Source organism: Pelecanus crispus, chromosome 5, assembly GCF_030463565.1.
Source record: "Pelecanus crispus isolate bPelCri1 chromosome 5, bPelCri1.pri, whole genome shotgun sequence".
NCBI lineage: Eukaryota > Metazoa > Chordata > Aves > Pelecaniformes > Pelecanidae > Pelecanus > Pelecanus crispus.
In genome coordinates, this window is record NC_134647.1 from 51,822,571 (window position 1) to 51,837,497 (window position 14,927).

Consider the following 14,927-nt stretch of genomic DNA (forward strand, 5'->3'; position numbering starts at 1 on the left):
TATCCTGTTGTCTTTCTCTGACCTTTTTTATTTTTAAGCTGTCTTCAGGCTGTTGAGGATGTGATTCAATGCCCCAACTACGCAAATTTCCAGTGGCATTAGAGTATTGCCTCTGTAACTGTAGGAGAGAATCTGTCACCCATCCTCACCTAGAAATGAAATGGTTTTGAGTTCTTTGTATTTCCTATGACAGAAGATTGAAGAAAATTTTGGGCTTGCAGGGAGGTACTCCACAGTGCCATGGTACATATTATAAGGCTTAATACTTTGACTGCCTGTAATAAAAACACAAACCTCTTGATCCAGTTGAAAGTTTTTATGTGATTACAGCAAACTGTGTGTTTTTGAGCCTGGCTGTGTAGATAAATTCCCATGTCAGTGTCAGCTGAAGATCTTTCTATGACATTCCTTTTAGCTGCCTGTTTCAACTGCTTCATTTGTCTCCTCTCCTTTTGCTATTTCTGTTTGCATTGAAGAACAACTTTGTTGATGAAATTCAGAGTTGTATTTGGACTTGTCAGTCTTACCTATCAATATGACATTATGTTATTGAATACTTTGTGAGCCTGCTCTGTTTTGCTGTCTCTTTTTGTTGCATTTAAAATTATTTAAAGTCATGCTCAGAAATAGCAACTCATCTAGGTAAAGCGCATGTCACTTAGAGCTGTCCCCAGTGCAACAACTGCACCTGGATTATGCTGTAGAATATCAAAGAGTTGACATTTCATTTTGCATTTTAAAATTTACAATTTAAAATTTAAAAATGTGTTTTAAAAGCACTACATACGTGACCCTAAATAGGCATTTAGAACAGAAAAAAACAAACCAGTTGGCAGACAATTTATAAGACAATTTTTAATTTTTCATGACTTTTTCTGCTTAAAAAAGAAAATAAATTAACTGGTTGTGATATATACAGTACTGCCAAAACTAAGGGAGGTTCAAAGCTCAAGCTGTGATTCCATTATTAACCTAGAGTTTTAAGACATTATTGGTAACCTCTGTTTTAAGTCAATCTGGCTATTTTTGTGTGCAGTTCTTGGGGATATAAAATACTTAAGGATTGTGCTTCTCTCCTTCTAAGGAGTATATAAAAAACCCTACTACATGCTGCCTTTTCTGGGCTGGTACAGATATTTGTCTGTTTTAGTGTCAGTAATTACGTAGTCTTGTTACAAAAATTAATAGTTTGACTACTAAGCTGCCGTTCTATGCTCAAAACTGAATAGAAAGTGATGCAACTGGTTATATATCAATTTTGAATTTGAAATAATTTAATGTTTTCTAATATAGCTAATAACAGAGAAGTGAAACTACCTTTCACAGGACCACACAGCAGCACAGTGAAAGAAGTGGGAATTGAAAGCTAGATACCATAATTCCTTGGCCTTTATTCGTCAACTATTGCATTCAGAACTTTGTATAAAATAACTTTTATAATCAGTTTTGAGAAACTATCTGTAATAATGAAGACTGGGTGTTTTTAAAAATCTTTTGAAACATGAGTGACTTGATGCTGGTAGATGAGCACCTAGTGATAGTAAAAATGTGGCACCATGTTGTGTAGAAGTGCTTCCTGGGAGTGCTGCTTCATAATGAAAATCTTAGAAGAATTATAACTATTGGCGCTGAAGGTTTGATTTCTGTCTTATTCGTGTCTTGCTGGAGAATGGATGTGCCAGGAAACACTATGCCGTATGGTATCACTCAGACGATAAGACCAGTTGTCTCTGCGTGTTAGTACTAACTGAGTAGTAGATACCATAATAGCCTGCTATTTTTTATCTGTCACTGTCAGATACTTCTGTGATGCCTTCAACAGAGTTGAGAAAGAACAGATTAACATTGTAATTTATTAAACTTCCTCAGGAATTGAGTCAGGAACAAGCCCACTTCCTCTGTAAATCTGCACTCAGATGAAATGTGAATTAAATAAAAGATTGTCTGCAGTTGTTTATCTTCTGTAGATCTATAGGGGAAGAAAAATTGAACTTTTTGGAGTTACCTGTTGTTGACACGTTGTCTGCATTTGTTAACCCTTCCAGTTACAAATGTTTTAATAAATCTTACAAAACAGCAGACTGGGCTTGCTAGAAATAAAATCTCTTTTAGTAACAGCATATTAAAAGCTAGGCTTAAATGCTAAGTAGGTACAGATCTGTGCTGAAACTGCCTGCATTATTTCAGTACTATTTACAAAAGCAAAGTCAATGTCATATATGTGACTTGGAAAAGACTGGCGGGGGGGTGTCTTTGTTTTCCTTCTTATGAATATAGGCAATTAGACTTTGGCATTTAGACTGTGTCTTTCCTCCTGTCCATTGCTCCTTACATTATGCCTGCAGAGAGGTAAGTCTCTTTCTGAAGTCTTGATCAGCCACTGCAGTTTCATGCAAAAGAGACTGGAAAGGATTTCTTTATGAGACTGAGGTTTTAATTAATTTAAGAAGAAAGAGATAGGTTGTCTCAGACTCCAGAAGGAAGACTAGAATTTGAACATACATGACCAATGGTAATGCTGGTTTGCTACATTCTGTTGACATGTCAGCCATTCTAATCTTTTTTGTTGCAAAAAATTTGAGGTCTGCAATGGAATTAGCTCAGGTTTTCTGGCCCTGGATGTTTTTCTTTTATGTATTTAGATGAGTTATTTAAGTCCATACTAAAAGTAATTTTAGCATAATTTATCTGATGACTACAACTGTATTCTACTGTGGGGTTTTTTCAGTACTAGAACAGAAATTTAAGTAAAAAGAAAGGGAAAAGGATGTAGTATTTGTGTGTTTGATGGATGAGGAACTGTTAAAAGTTTTTGTATATGTGTGTTTAAAACAGATTATAATGATAAAGAATTTTAAGTTATTTTGAAACAAATTCACAAGAAATATTAGGCGTTTGGATATAAAATTTCAATCAACAGCAGAAATATTGGAGGTATATAATACAGTGTTCTGTATTGTCACAGGCATGGGGGAGCACAAAACATTCTATTCACTTCTAAAACTACACAGAATTTATAAGAACTCAAGCTTGGGCTGAGGAGAAGAGTATTTTAATGGAGTACATCTATGAGGTTCTTGGAGAGCCACAGGGTTTAACATAGCCCTTTACACTATGTTGTCCAGCTGTTCCTGTGAGCATCCATAATTTATGTGTCTTCCATCCATAGCTGCAGCTTGTTTATCCCAAAAATAACAAGGCTGGTGGTAAATACTCAGCATGAGCAAACTAAAAACAGTCTCACAACAATCTGCAATTCAAGATAACTTATGTGAACAGAAGGTACCTTTTCGGTGATGTTGATAAATGTTGTGGTCCTAAAATGTTAAGCCTGCTTCTGTTTCAGAAAACGTTCTGAGATACAGGTGAAAAGTTACCAAAGATGAGGGACCTACTTGAATGACCTAGTTTGTGCCTTAGAGGAAAGAGACTTCTAATGCCATGTCACAGTATGTCTCTGAATTACTTTCCTCATTGCAACTGAAATATTTTAGCCACTTACTAGTTGATGTTCACTTGGTTGATTTTTCTAGGAATACAGTAAATTTCCATAATGCTTACTTAACAGCAGTGCCATCTGCTGTATTTGAATAGCAGCATATTCTAAGCAGTCTTGGCAGTCCTCAAAAACGCTTCAGAAATAACTGAAGGAAAGTATCACAAATGGGAGAGTGATATTCCGTGAACAAATCCAGGAAGCTAAGCTAATTTGGGGACTGTTTTTAAAAAAGAGGGTGGTGCAGTCTGCCTCTGCCAAAACACTTTCTATTACTTCGTGCTTGGAATCTGAGGCCGTACTGAATTTTCTAAGTACGTAGAGTGTTTGTTGGGAAGGGAAAATGAATGTTAGGGTGTAGAGGGGCAAGGGCCAGGACTGTGTTGTGACAGAGAAAGGGAGAAGACAAAGAAAAGAAGCAAGAACCCTGGGAAGGAGACCAGATGGAGTGCAGGGAAGCAGGATGTTGATTCAACGTGGGCACACGTTTTTCTTTGTGTTACGTGACCGCATGTAGAGGGGGGTGGAGATATGGCTGTCTGTCAAGACGTGTTCTGAAACCCTCATGTTGTCTCATCTCAAGAAGATTGGGGTCTGGAAGATTACTGCTCCTTTGAGCATTTCTAACAACCATTCCCTGTTGCCATATGAGAGCTGGAGAACCTGTCTTATCTATGGAGATATGAGGCCTCTTTTTCTGTCCTTGTCATATGTACGTGGTAAGGCCCTTGATGCCTAGTGTGGATTCAGGCCCCCTTCTTTGTCCCCGTATTAATCAGGTTTGGAAAGAGGGAAAAGAATGTCTAAAAACCCTGTGCTTTAAACCTCTGAAAATGAGAAAAGTGGTGTTAGTGTATTCCTTGGTCAAGCAAATGGAGAAAGCATGCTGCCGGCCCATAACTGGCTGCCTGTGAATTAGGAACGTGCCACTGCAGAAACACCCAGTGTCAGCGAGCAATTTGATATGTGGAAATGACTTAAAATTCTGTGGCTGTAATTTTTATTCTTTGAGAACAGTCACAGAAGCTGGAGAGGAAAAAGTGCTAATCTCATAGCACTCTTTACCTTCAATCAGCCATAGCAACATCTCAGCAGCAAATTACATGAAAATCACCCAAAACATGTAAATATTCGCTAGCGCTCTTAAATCCCATTCATTTCTGTTAAAAGCAACCAACCAAACAAAATTTCATGTGAAATCGTACTAATACAGGTTCATGGTTGCCTGGTAGTATTTATCATGTGCCTTTTCATGCTGCAAAATATAGAAAAGTGGCATAATAAATACTGAATCCCATGGTGCCATTTTTAGCATCTCCCTGGTACCTGCTTATCTAATAATTCAGTCAACTGATTTTAATTGGGTTTGTGTATTATTCACAGCATCATAGTATCAGGTTGGGGATTTCTGTATTTTCTTTTCTTCTTTCTTGTGTTAATAGCATTTCCTGTTGTGAGTTACTGTAGTAGGCAATGTATATGGAGTCACTGGGGGAAGCTCAGTCTGAGAAGTCGACAGTACCTCATATGTTAGCAGTAAGATCTCTATGTAATGTTTTTTCTTTTTTTTCCTCTCTAATATAACTGTTTAGTAAGAAAGCTGTATCTGTTGCTTACACAAAGCTTGTTACTTCATGTTGTGCCTTATTTGAATGAGAGTTAACCTTTCTTTTCCTTAGTTGTCTTGTCATTGAACTAGAATAAATGGACAAGCTATACAAACTATATCTGAGTAAAAGATGTTAATTAACATGCATATCCCTGTAGAGCATACTCCAAGTCTGCACTACTTACAAAGAGAAATTGAGCTTCAGACCATATATTTATGTTGTCAGCAAAATAAATACATTTGTGACATTCCTCAAGTTTATTGTGTGCTCTCAGCCTATTAGAGTTGCCAAACAAATGTTTTGCTGGAAGCAATCCAAAACATAAATAGAATTTTAATTCTCCTTTAGAGTTTGTAACCCCAATTACCCTCTGTAGCTCCTTTTGAAAGAATGTGCAACTGAACACATAATTATGAAACACTTTCAAATTATGGAACAATGTCAAATTAACTTCAGTTGAATAGCTAATCTCTCTTTTAAAAAAAAGAAAAATCAGTTATTAGAAAGCTGAAACAGATTAACTGGTTCTCCTGATGGTGTGTCATGTGGGTCTTGAGACTTCTCAGACCTTAAGAAGGAGCTCAGTTGACTTTCACGGATATCTTCTTTACCAGGTGCTGAACTTCAGAGAACATTGTATCAGTATCTTCACTGTTTCCTCCTACATGTCATGCATATCTAGGAGCAAAACCACAGATAAGGACAGTAATATTAAATGAATTTTCCATATACTTCTGAAGATATTAACTTCCTTTTATTTGTGCAAATGATGCAGAGGGCGTTGCCCTATAACCAGAGGAAGGTCTGTGAGGTCGTCTGGGTTGGAGAGGGAGAGATGCTAGTATTTAATATAGCCTACTTTCTCACAAGGCTTCTGTCTTTAAAGAAAAGCTTTAAAATGGGAGATAAATTCCAAAGTTGTTCCCTGTGCAAATGTTGTCCAAATACTACATGATTAAGTTGTTCGGTGTAATTCTTCTGCCAGCTCCACGCTATGCTGTCGAGCTTTGCCAGTAGCAAGTGTTAGTTTGCTGCCCCCTTAACTCCCTTTTTTCTGGTCTCTGGGTAGATTTTTTGGGTCAAATGGATAGATATGTCTCCTCCCTTTTAAAGGAAGCCACCAGCATCCTTTCTGTCACAGAGATCTCATTGAATACAAACTGGATCCTACAGAATCAGATCTTTACCATTCTCTGTTTGTTCCAAATCTTCTTTTCAGGACTTTTTGAAACTTGTCTTGTTTCAAAGTTCAGAGGGACTCAAAGTGAGAACTCAAAGAGTTCTATCTGCAGAAGGAAACTTGGCCTCAGAGGGAGTTAAAGGACTGTGAAAATCTCTCTCTAGAAGGGAGTTAACATAATAAGATTTCCACTTACTTTAAGCCAGCCTTAATTTCAGTGCACATGTATCATTTCCAGCTGAAGTGTTTCATTTTTACAGTCTTATGAGATACAGTTTCACTGTTTTGCCCATGAGAATGTTACCTACAATCTCTGTCAGAGATTATGGTCTTTTGACATATAATTGAAGTAAGTGGATGCTTCTGTGAAGGGCAATCATAATGAGTTAAATGGTGACCTACCGGATGGTGAGTGTTCATCCCAGCAGGTATGAAGGGTTCTTCTGCAAAACTATGCTCTTTCTTTTTGAGTAAGTGCTGTCCTATGGAAGTCTTTATAAAGCAGAAAATAGTCAGCGTGGCAGTCAGCAGGAGCCATAAGGAGGCTGTACGATAGCACAAACTCTAAAATTTTCCCTTTCCTGACCCTTATCTTACCATCTTGACTGCAGATTAGTCAAGAGTTTTCTGCTTTGAGATGGGCTTGTTCCTTCTCCAAAACTTCTGAGCTTAATGAGATCTGTTAAAATGCTCTAGGCCTCTACACAAGCTTAAGAGGGTTCTTAAATAACAGCTGTTGGAAAAAAGATACTGTGCAGATTCTTAACTAGGCAGATAAGCCTCTAAGACAGGCTGTTATAATAGAAACTGCTGGCCTTCTGCAAAAGGCTAGTTTAAAAGCTCCTTGGAGGAGGATATCCACATGCCTCATTTCTGGGATCCTTGCCTGTGGGCTTAATGTCTGCGAGCTGTGCAGGCTGCTGCACACTCCTCTCATTTACTCAGTAGCAGCAAAGCCTCTCAGGTTGAAAAACAAGAGAGTAGCCGCATAATTGAGAAGTGATATGACACCATGATAAACCTCTAACCATTCCTGTGCTCTTGTAACTGTTCTTGTTTAGTAATGGTGTATATTTTTAGTTTTAACCGTTGTATATTAAAAAACACAAGTGTTTAGGTAATTATGAACAACTTTCACATTTGCAAATTTTTTAAATATTAAGGTGAGATCTGGATGATATTAAAGCATTTATTTCCAAATGCCTAGTTAAACATATGACCTTTGGTTTTAAAAAGTAATTATCCAAAGCTTATTTAATATGGGCTCCCTTCTCTTTTCCCCTGTGGATGATTTGTATGTACTTTTATGTTTCCATTATAAAATTGCTGGAGGGATATTGCTAGCAATGATTTATATGTCTGGTGCACATTGGTATTTTTGGTCCTTCTTCTAAAATAGATGGAGAAGTTTAAGCTGAATCTTATAAATCAGTGTGTGGTAAATGAAGTAGGATTTTAAATAAGAGATTGTGGAAAAATGAGCTGAGCCTTCTTTTTCATAATCATAATCATTAAACTTGGCTATGTCAGAACAGACTTGCCTGCATTCGGAAAAAATAACTCAAGTATGTAGATCAGGGATTATAAAATGCATTGTTAAAATGGGTGGGTAAGGCACTGCATTTGAAACCTAAAGCATCTTGCTGTAAATCCAAACATGAGTTAGAAGCCTTACTGTAGACTGCAGGATGCCATCTCCAATTCACTCAGCCGTCAAGGGGTATATTATTCCCTCAGGTCGAGCAAGTCCAAGCTGGTCAGCATGAAACTGCAGCAATTGATGCCTCAGGTCTAAAATATTGCCTTGATTTGGGAGTTAACCTCTCCCTTTGAGGAAAAAGGAAGGTGCAGATTGTTTTCTGTTGCCAGGAGTAGTGGAGTGCCACTCGGGACAACTGTATACAAAGGTTTTAAGTCCTTTTGGTCTGATTTTAGAGCGCTTGTGCGTTGAACAGGTTATCTCAAGTAATGTGAGGGAGTCTGTGAGCTGCCCCTTGCCTGGTGGGGCTAGAAAAAGAGCTGGGGGTTCTCAAGGCAGGAGGAAACCTATTTCTGCTGCTTTTGCTATCTATGTGAAGAGTGATCATATTAAGAGGAGTACCAAGAGAGAGTTTGATTAGTGTCAATTCAGGAACAATGTGACAATTCAGGCAGATCAGAAAAAAAATCTTTAGAAAATAAATGAAAACTGGTTTGGTTTTCTTTTGGGGTTTGGGGTTTGTTTGTTTGGTTGGTTGGTTTGGTTTGGTTTTTGGTAGTGCCAGAAAATACACAGGACACAATTCCTCAGTAATCCAACAATTAAACTTAACACTCCTACTCATAAAATAACAAAATCTGATCAAGAGGAAAACACAATGTATGTGATGGCTTGTAGTTACTCCTCTCATTTATAGGTTGTATGTTCATATAAAATCCTCTCTGTTAGGAAATAAAAGTTGTTAATGTCATGACTGAGTGGAATGAACTGTTGACTTCAGATTGATATTTGGAATAAAACTGACAGTATTATGAACTTATTTTTCTGCTGCTGGTGCTCCAGTATTATCAGTGTCATGACTGAAATTCACAGCCAGACATTTTTTCTATTAAAAAGAAGTATAAAAACCAAAATAACTGTTGTTGTACTTGAAATACCCTATTTGGAAGAACGGTTTCCTATTAATGAAGTAAGGCTCAGTCCTGCTACAATTGTGACCTCTAGTGGAAAAAGTTAGTTTGTTATCATAATGATTATGCATCGAATTGCAAAGTAATTCACAGAGTGTTGCAATATTCATTATGTCTAATGTTGTAGCATTTCCAAGACTCATTAATGGTAAAATCCCTTCAAGGCACCATACTATCCCTGTAAAAAAAAATAATTTCTTCCCAAGAATGCCTCTGAAAAGTCTCTGCAGATTTTTATAAAAGCTAATTTTTATAGAAATATGGTCTCAGGCTTTCAGGAAGAGGCTTGGAAAAATACTCAATTGCAGAAGCAGAAATTTCTTGGAGAAGCTTTCCTTATAAAAAGTCCTGTTGTTATCCCACAACAGTATGTATTGCAGTGACAGTATTACTTGTGTGCAAATCTGTTGAGATGTTTTTAGATATCAGCTCTGAAAGACATTATAAGAAAAGATTTAGCATGCCATTAAACAAGCAGGCAAGAAGATTTGTAAAATATAATCTAGGAGAACAGTCTGAACACAAATTACATAATACAGCAAATGAAAATTGCACATGGTATTTTTCGTATTTGGATGAACACAAAGTTATTTATAATCTTAAATAATCAAGATATGTAGGCTACAGACAGGAGAGTCTCTTCCATCAGCAGAGGCAATGTGTGCACTGCCAGCAAGGCTGTCACCTTGTGTCCTCTGGCCTGAGCTGCCCCTGGCTAGTTTTCCAAGCAGGACCCCAAGCGTAGCTTCAGTTAGGCTGCTCCAAAGGAGCCCCGTTCAGGGTTATGTGTTCACTTTCCTCCAGGAAAATCTCAAGGTCTTGATTGTCAAAATAAAAAGATGTTGAACAAAAGTAGAGGAGTGATATTTCTTATTTTTGTATACAATGTAAGTGGAAATGTAGCCTTTTTCACCCCTCTGTAGTCAGTCAGTGGAGTGGTTTTTACTTTCTTTGGTATTTAAATAATCGGACATTGTCGTTGTATTATTCACTGAATGAATGTCTGTACACTTGTATTCCCAGCTTTTGCAAACCAGAAAGCAAACTATTTGATACAGACATCAATTTGCTTACCTATGACATAGTTTTGATCTGTGGCTGGTAACAGAAAAAAGGCGTGGTTTGTACTTGTGGGGTTTTTTTGGTTTATTTTGGGTTTTTTTACAGTTTGAGCATGAAAGATTGTACATGATTAATCATAGCTAAGCTCAGGTACTTGGCAAAAATCCTATCAACTAGAATATTTGTTACATTTTCTTGATACCCTGCTTATTGCAATATTCTGCACTGTTCATGAAAACCAGCATTGGCAGGTACTGAAACGATGGAAGGATATCTTGTCACATTCATCGCACCTGATGCATTGAACAGTGAGATTCCAAAAGCTCCAAAGAGCCGTCATCTTTGCCAGCTGGGAGTTTGGAAACTGCCTTGGGGCTTTAATGATGAACTTTGAAGTGTAGCAGGGAAAAGCGGGGAAGCATTCCCTAGAGGTTTGCAGCATCTAGTTATGATGCTACGTAGTGATAAGTAATAGAGAGGAGAGATTTGTATGCTGGGACTGACTAAAGTCTTTTTCTTCTTATTTTCAGGGTATGAACATAATCTTCCATGTAGCCTTGGCTCTCTTAAAGGTAAGTCATTGATTAGAAGGGGGTTTTTTAATTTTCTTAAACTGTATGGAATATTTTCTTAGCTTAATGTATCATGTCTAAGGGAACAATAACAGTGGGACTTCTGGAGGAGGGAATGGAGGAGAAATATCATCCATTTAGGTAGAGATGTCTTCAAAATTGTACTTACGGTAGATCTGTTTTTATTAAACTTAATCATGTCATAAAGTTCCTGGAACAAGGAGTGCAGTCTAAGGATTTAAATGTCTCATGTAATTACTATTAGGAGAACAATTCTGATTCATTTCACAGCATATTTGTTTTGTGGCTGGGTTCTTTCATGTAACTATTCAAGAAATGTGATTGAATATTATTTGGTATCAGATATATTCATAATGTCTAGAGAGGAATGGAAGTCTTTTATAATATGGGGAACTTCTATCTTTGGCTTGGACACAGAATTTACCTAAACAAACAAACCAACCAACCTGTAGGTAAAGCATTGGCCCTTTTGATGCCAGTGAGATAGCTCAAAGTTAACTTGCATTATCCTTCACAGGTTGGCACTAGTTCAAATCCAGTCCACGTGCAGGCACATGGTATGGAATTTGTAATGCCACCTTTGAATTCAAATGATATTCCCATCAAATAATTTAGGCTAAAGCTTATGGTAGAACAGCCTGTCATTCCTAACACAACTCCTCCATAGCATGAACACAGGCTAGTATCATTTGGCTGTTGCTAGTCTTCTAGTGTGTTTTCCTTATCATTTACCTAGAAAGGGTAAACAGTTACTAGTTGAGCTATTCAGTAAAGAGTAATTCTCAGAGACTCAGCTTCTGTGGCACAAAGTCCTTCAGCAAAAGTACTCCACACCAGGAATATATATATATGCTGCTGCTGTGAACAGTGCAATTGGAAATTTCAAAACACATACATTTTCACTTGACGTTGGGTAACTTGGGTGATATACTGCAGTGTAGGTATGAGATAGTATGTAGCATTATGGTAAGGAAATGTCAAAAATAGCTTGTGTTTTACACTAACACAGTTAATGTGTCAAATGGTGGTGTGACTTTCTACATGAGTATATGTATTAAATGAAGTCGCCTATAAACAGGAAATTTGTTTAATGTATGTTTCCAGGGAAGTGTTCCTACACAAATCTAAATTTGTAAAAAGGGGGGAGGGAAGTGTGTGCTCTTTTCTTCCTGTTTCCTGTTTTATTTGCGACTATGGGGGCTTGTTAATTTTCTGGTTTTTAAGGCCAGTATGGATAAAGGGAAATCTAGTAGGTTATGGCACAGTAGATTGTAAAATAAGCGAAAGCAAGCATCTAAGCGATACTCAACAGATACGCTGCCATAGCAGTAGGAACAGCTTCTGGAAAGAGGTATTGATACTAGCTTATGGATCTTAAAACTGAAGAAGAAGAAAGAAAAGGAGGAGTACTTGCACTGAGCTGAAAATCACTGGCAAGGTTTTCAGGAAGGGAGAACTTTGTTCATATTCGGTTATGAAGGATGGCTTTGAGACCGTGGGTATACACCCAGCGGTCTGTTTTCCTTACGTTTCTTGCTGCTGCTAGCGGGAATGGTTGAACTGAGGTTAGCAGCAGAACAACTGTTTAGAAAATGTGATAACGTTGGAAAGACTAAAATCCCTAACTCACAGATGTCATACTGCAAATACGCAATTTTTTTGTGTTGAATAATTAGCCCAATTCCTTTTATCAGGAAATCCTCAGTCTTTTCATTTTGTATGTATTCCACAACATGCTGCTTATCCAATTGAACATTTCTCTTTGGCTGTTCCAGAAGAGGAAAATTCAAGAAAGTATTTTGTCAGTCTTATTATAACTATTTTATAAGTTTAAGAGTTTTAAGAGTTGGTTTTCATTCTGCTTATAGCAGTTCTTCTTATGTATGTATGCAGTACACTGTATCTGCCTGTTCTGGCAGTAATAGGGTCTAAATAGTAAGGGAGGTGTTATCCTGAGAAAGCACTCTATATTGCAGCCAAAAAACAAGTACAAAGAAAATACAGGTAAGTAAGATAAGATTCTAAGTCAGAAACACTCACATAAGAGCACAGCTCTGTAGCGGTACCAAGATGGAGCTGGTGATTATATACAATTGAATTAGCATATGATTTGCTTTCGGCAGGAATTGCTGTTCTATTAGGGAAGAAAATGGTTTTGTACTCTGAGACCTGAAGTAACTTTTTTCCTATTCAAATGTGTTCATAATCTCTCCTAATCATTAGAAACAAGGTGGTTTAGCGTACCGGTCTTTTTAAGTTACAGAAACTGAATGTGCATGCTGCAGAACTACCACTTTAAAAACTGTGTTTCTAAGGTCTTGTTTCTCTCTGATTCTGAAGTGAATGAAAACCTCCTAAGGATCTGTTCTTTGTTAGAGCGATTATCCTCTCATCCACAATCGTTTGGATTATTTTTTAATTTGGATGAAGGAATCCTTCATCAGTGGAATATCTGAGTCTTTACTGTGTAAATGCCATTTCCCTGACTTCCTTGTGAAGCATGTGCCTCACAATCCCTCATTAAATAGCAATAGAATAGAAGCTTTTATCCTGAACTCCATTTTACTCAGTGCAGTTACTGTTACAACCAGCTGCTAGTATTCAAAGTGAATGCTTGCTAGTTTTGAAATGACAGTACCACTTCTGTGGCCAATTACCCGAGACATCTTGATGCAGTAATCTTCGGAAAATAAACATGTATTTAAGACATGAGGAGAATCCTTTCCCTTTCCTTCTCCCACCTTCTGAGTAGGATTGTAGCAATGAACAGCTCGAGGATTAAAGCTCTTTAGCTGTGGAGGCCATCATTTGTAATAGTGTATTAATCTGATTTCTTATTAAAGGAAAAGCACAGTCTTTTTTTCTGTAGCATCCAAATGTTACGCTTTCTAATGCATGTCAGTGCTTTTTGAGTACTCCACAGTATGCTCATCTGTCAGGCTCTCCAGCTGGTGGCAGTATTTTACAGTTTGACATTAATCATTTAGTTACGTCACGTAGAGACTGCACCTGAATTAACATTCAGTAAGCTGAACTGATAGAAAATCAAATCCCTCTCCTTTCATTTTCTGAGCATCAGGAGATATAGTGAAGCACTGGGGTGTGAAAAGAACTCCAGTGTTGAAAGAAGCAGTGTAGAAAACTGTGGTTTAGGACAACTCAACAAACAACATGATATTTTCATTTAAAAAATCGCAATTAAAACCATTAATTGAGAATGACAGAGGAAAATGTACCATTCCATTGCCACCATACTTTCCGATCCCTTTTGGCATCAACTAGTTAGCTTCTTTGTTGGAAATTACAAAGTAAATATTAAAATCTTCACATATGCCAAGAAAAAAATATCAATAATAAGCTTTCTTTCGTATTTTAGTATTTCAATCATTATTTCCTTAATCTTCTCTTTCTGGTCTTGCTACCTTAGCAAAAACTGCTAAATGCATGCTCTATTTTGGAATTAGCAGACTGAGGGAAGTATTAAAATATGTGATTGTGGACAAATCAGGCTCTAGATTAACTACTGTTGTAGTTAACTACTGAAAAGGCAGGGAACAGTACACATTAACTGGAAATGCAAGAACAAACCACAGGGTTTTAAAATAGGTCCATATCCAAACTTTCTTTTTGAGGGTTCGTCTACTCATGGAGTGTGATTCATAACAATACTTAAGGTCAACAGTTAGGTTGTTGAGCTTTCATCTGGGTGACCATTAAAAACATGTTGTTTAATGCCAGAGGGAGGCCATGGTTTTGATCAGGAAGTTGTATAATATTCAAATGGAAATGGGTAGAAGATAGTGAGGCACAATAATGTATTTGTTACTGCTTGTGTTTCCCAGCCAGTCCATTATTATCTTACAGAGATTCGCTTAGTACATATATTATCTTAAAAACAGTCCTTTTAGATATCGTTCCTTGAACTCAGGCGAATGTGAACAGCATTTCTAACAGTACTTATGCATTCTTACACCCCTTCTCACTGCACATTATCAAGTGATAACAGTATATTACAAAAACAAGACAGTTGTATTTCTTGGTTATTTCTATTGCCACCTTTCAGTCTCAATGCTGTTTGTGTCAGTCTGTGCCCAGCAGATTAGGGAGAAGCATAGCACTTACAATGGCAGGGACAGCAGATGATGCTATTAATTCAAGTAGTTGATGCAGAGGCTCCCTAGATTAAAAAAAAAAGTGTCAAAATAACCTTGGATAAGAAGCATTATTTGTTATCTTTATATCATTCTTTACCTGGACTGAAAAGGACCTCCTGGGCCAAAGAAATGCTTTTCTGCTTTATTGTGCCATTATGTGAC

The 14,927-nt window shown here is 37.3% G+C and overlaps 1 protein-coding gene across 15 annotated transcripts in view; it reads left to right on the forward strand.

The window, feature by feature from the left end:
• Positions 1 to 14,927, forward strand: part of RABGAP1L (RAB GTPase activating protein 1 like) — a 281,517-nt gene that overhangs the window by 185,022 nt on the left and 81,568 nt on the right. For all 15 annotated transcript variants that reach the window (XM_075710779.1, XM_075710789.1, XM_075710776.1 and 12 more), the window contains one exon: positions 10,549 to 10,590. In XM_075710779.1, the coding sequence (XP_075566894.1) occupies positions 10,549 to 10,590 (42 nt within the window). The remainder of the gene's footprint in view (positions 1 to 10,548; positions 10,591 to 14,927) is intronic.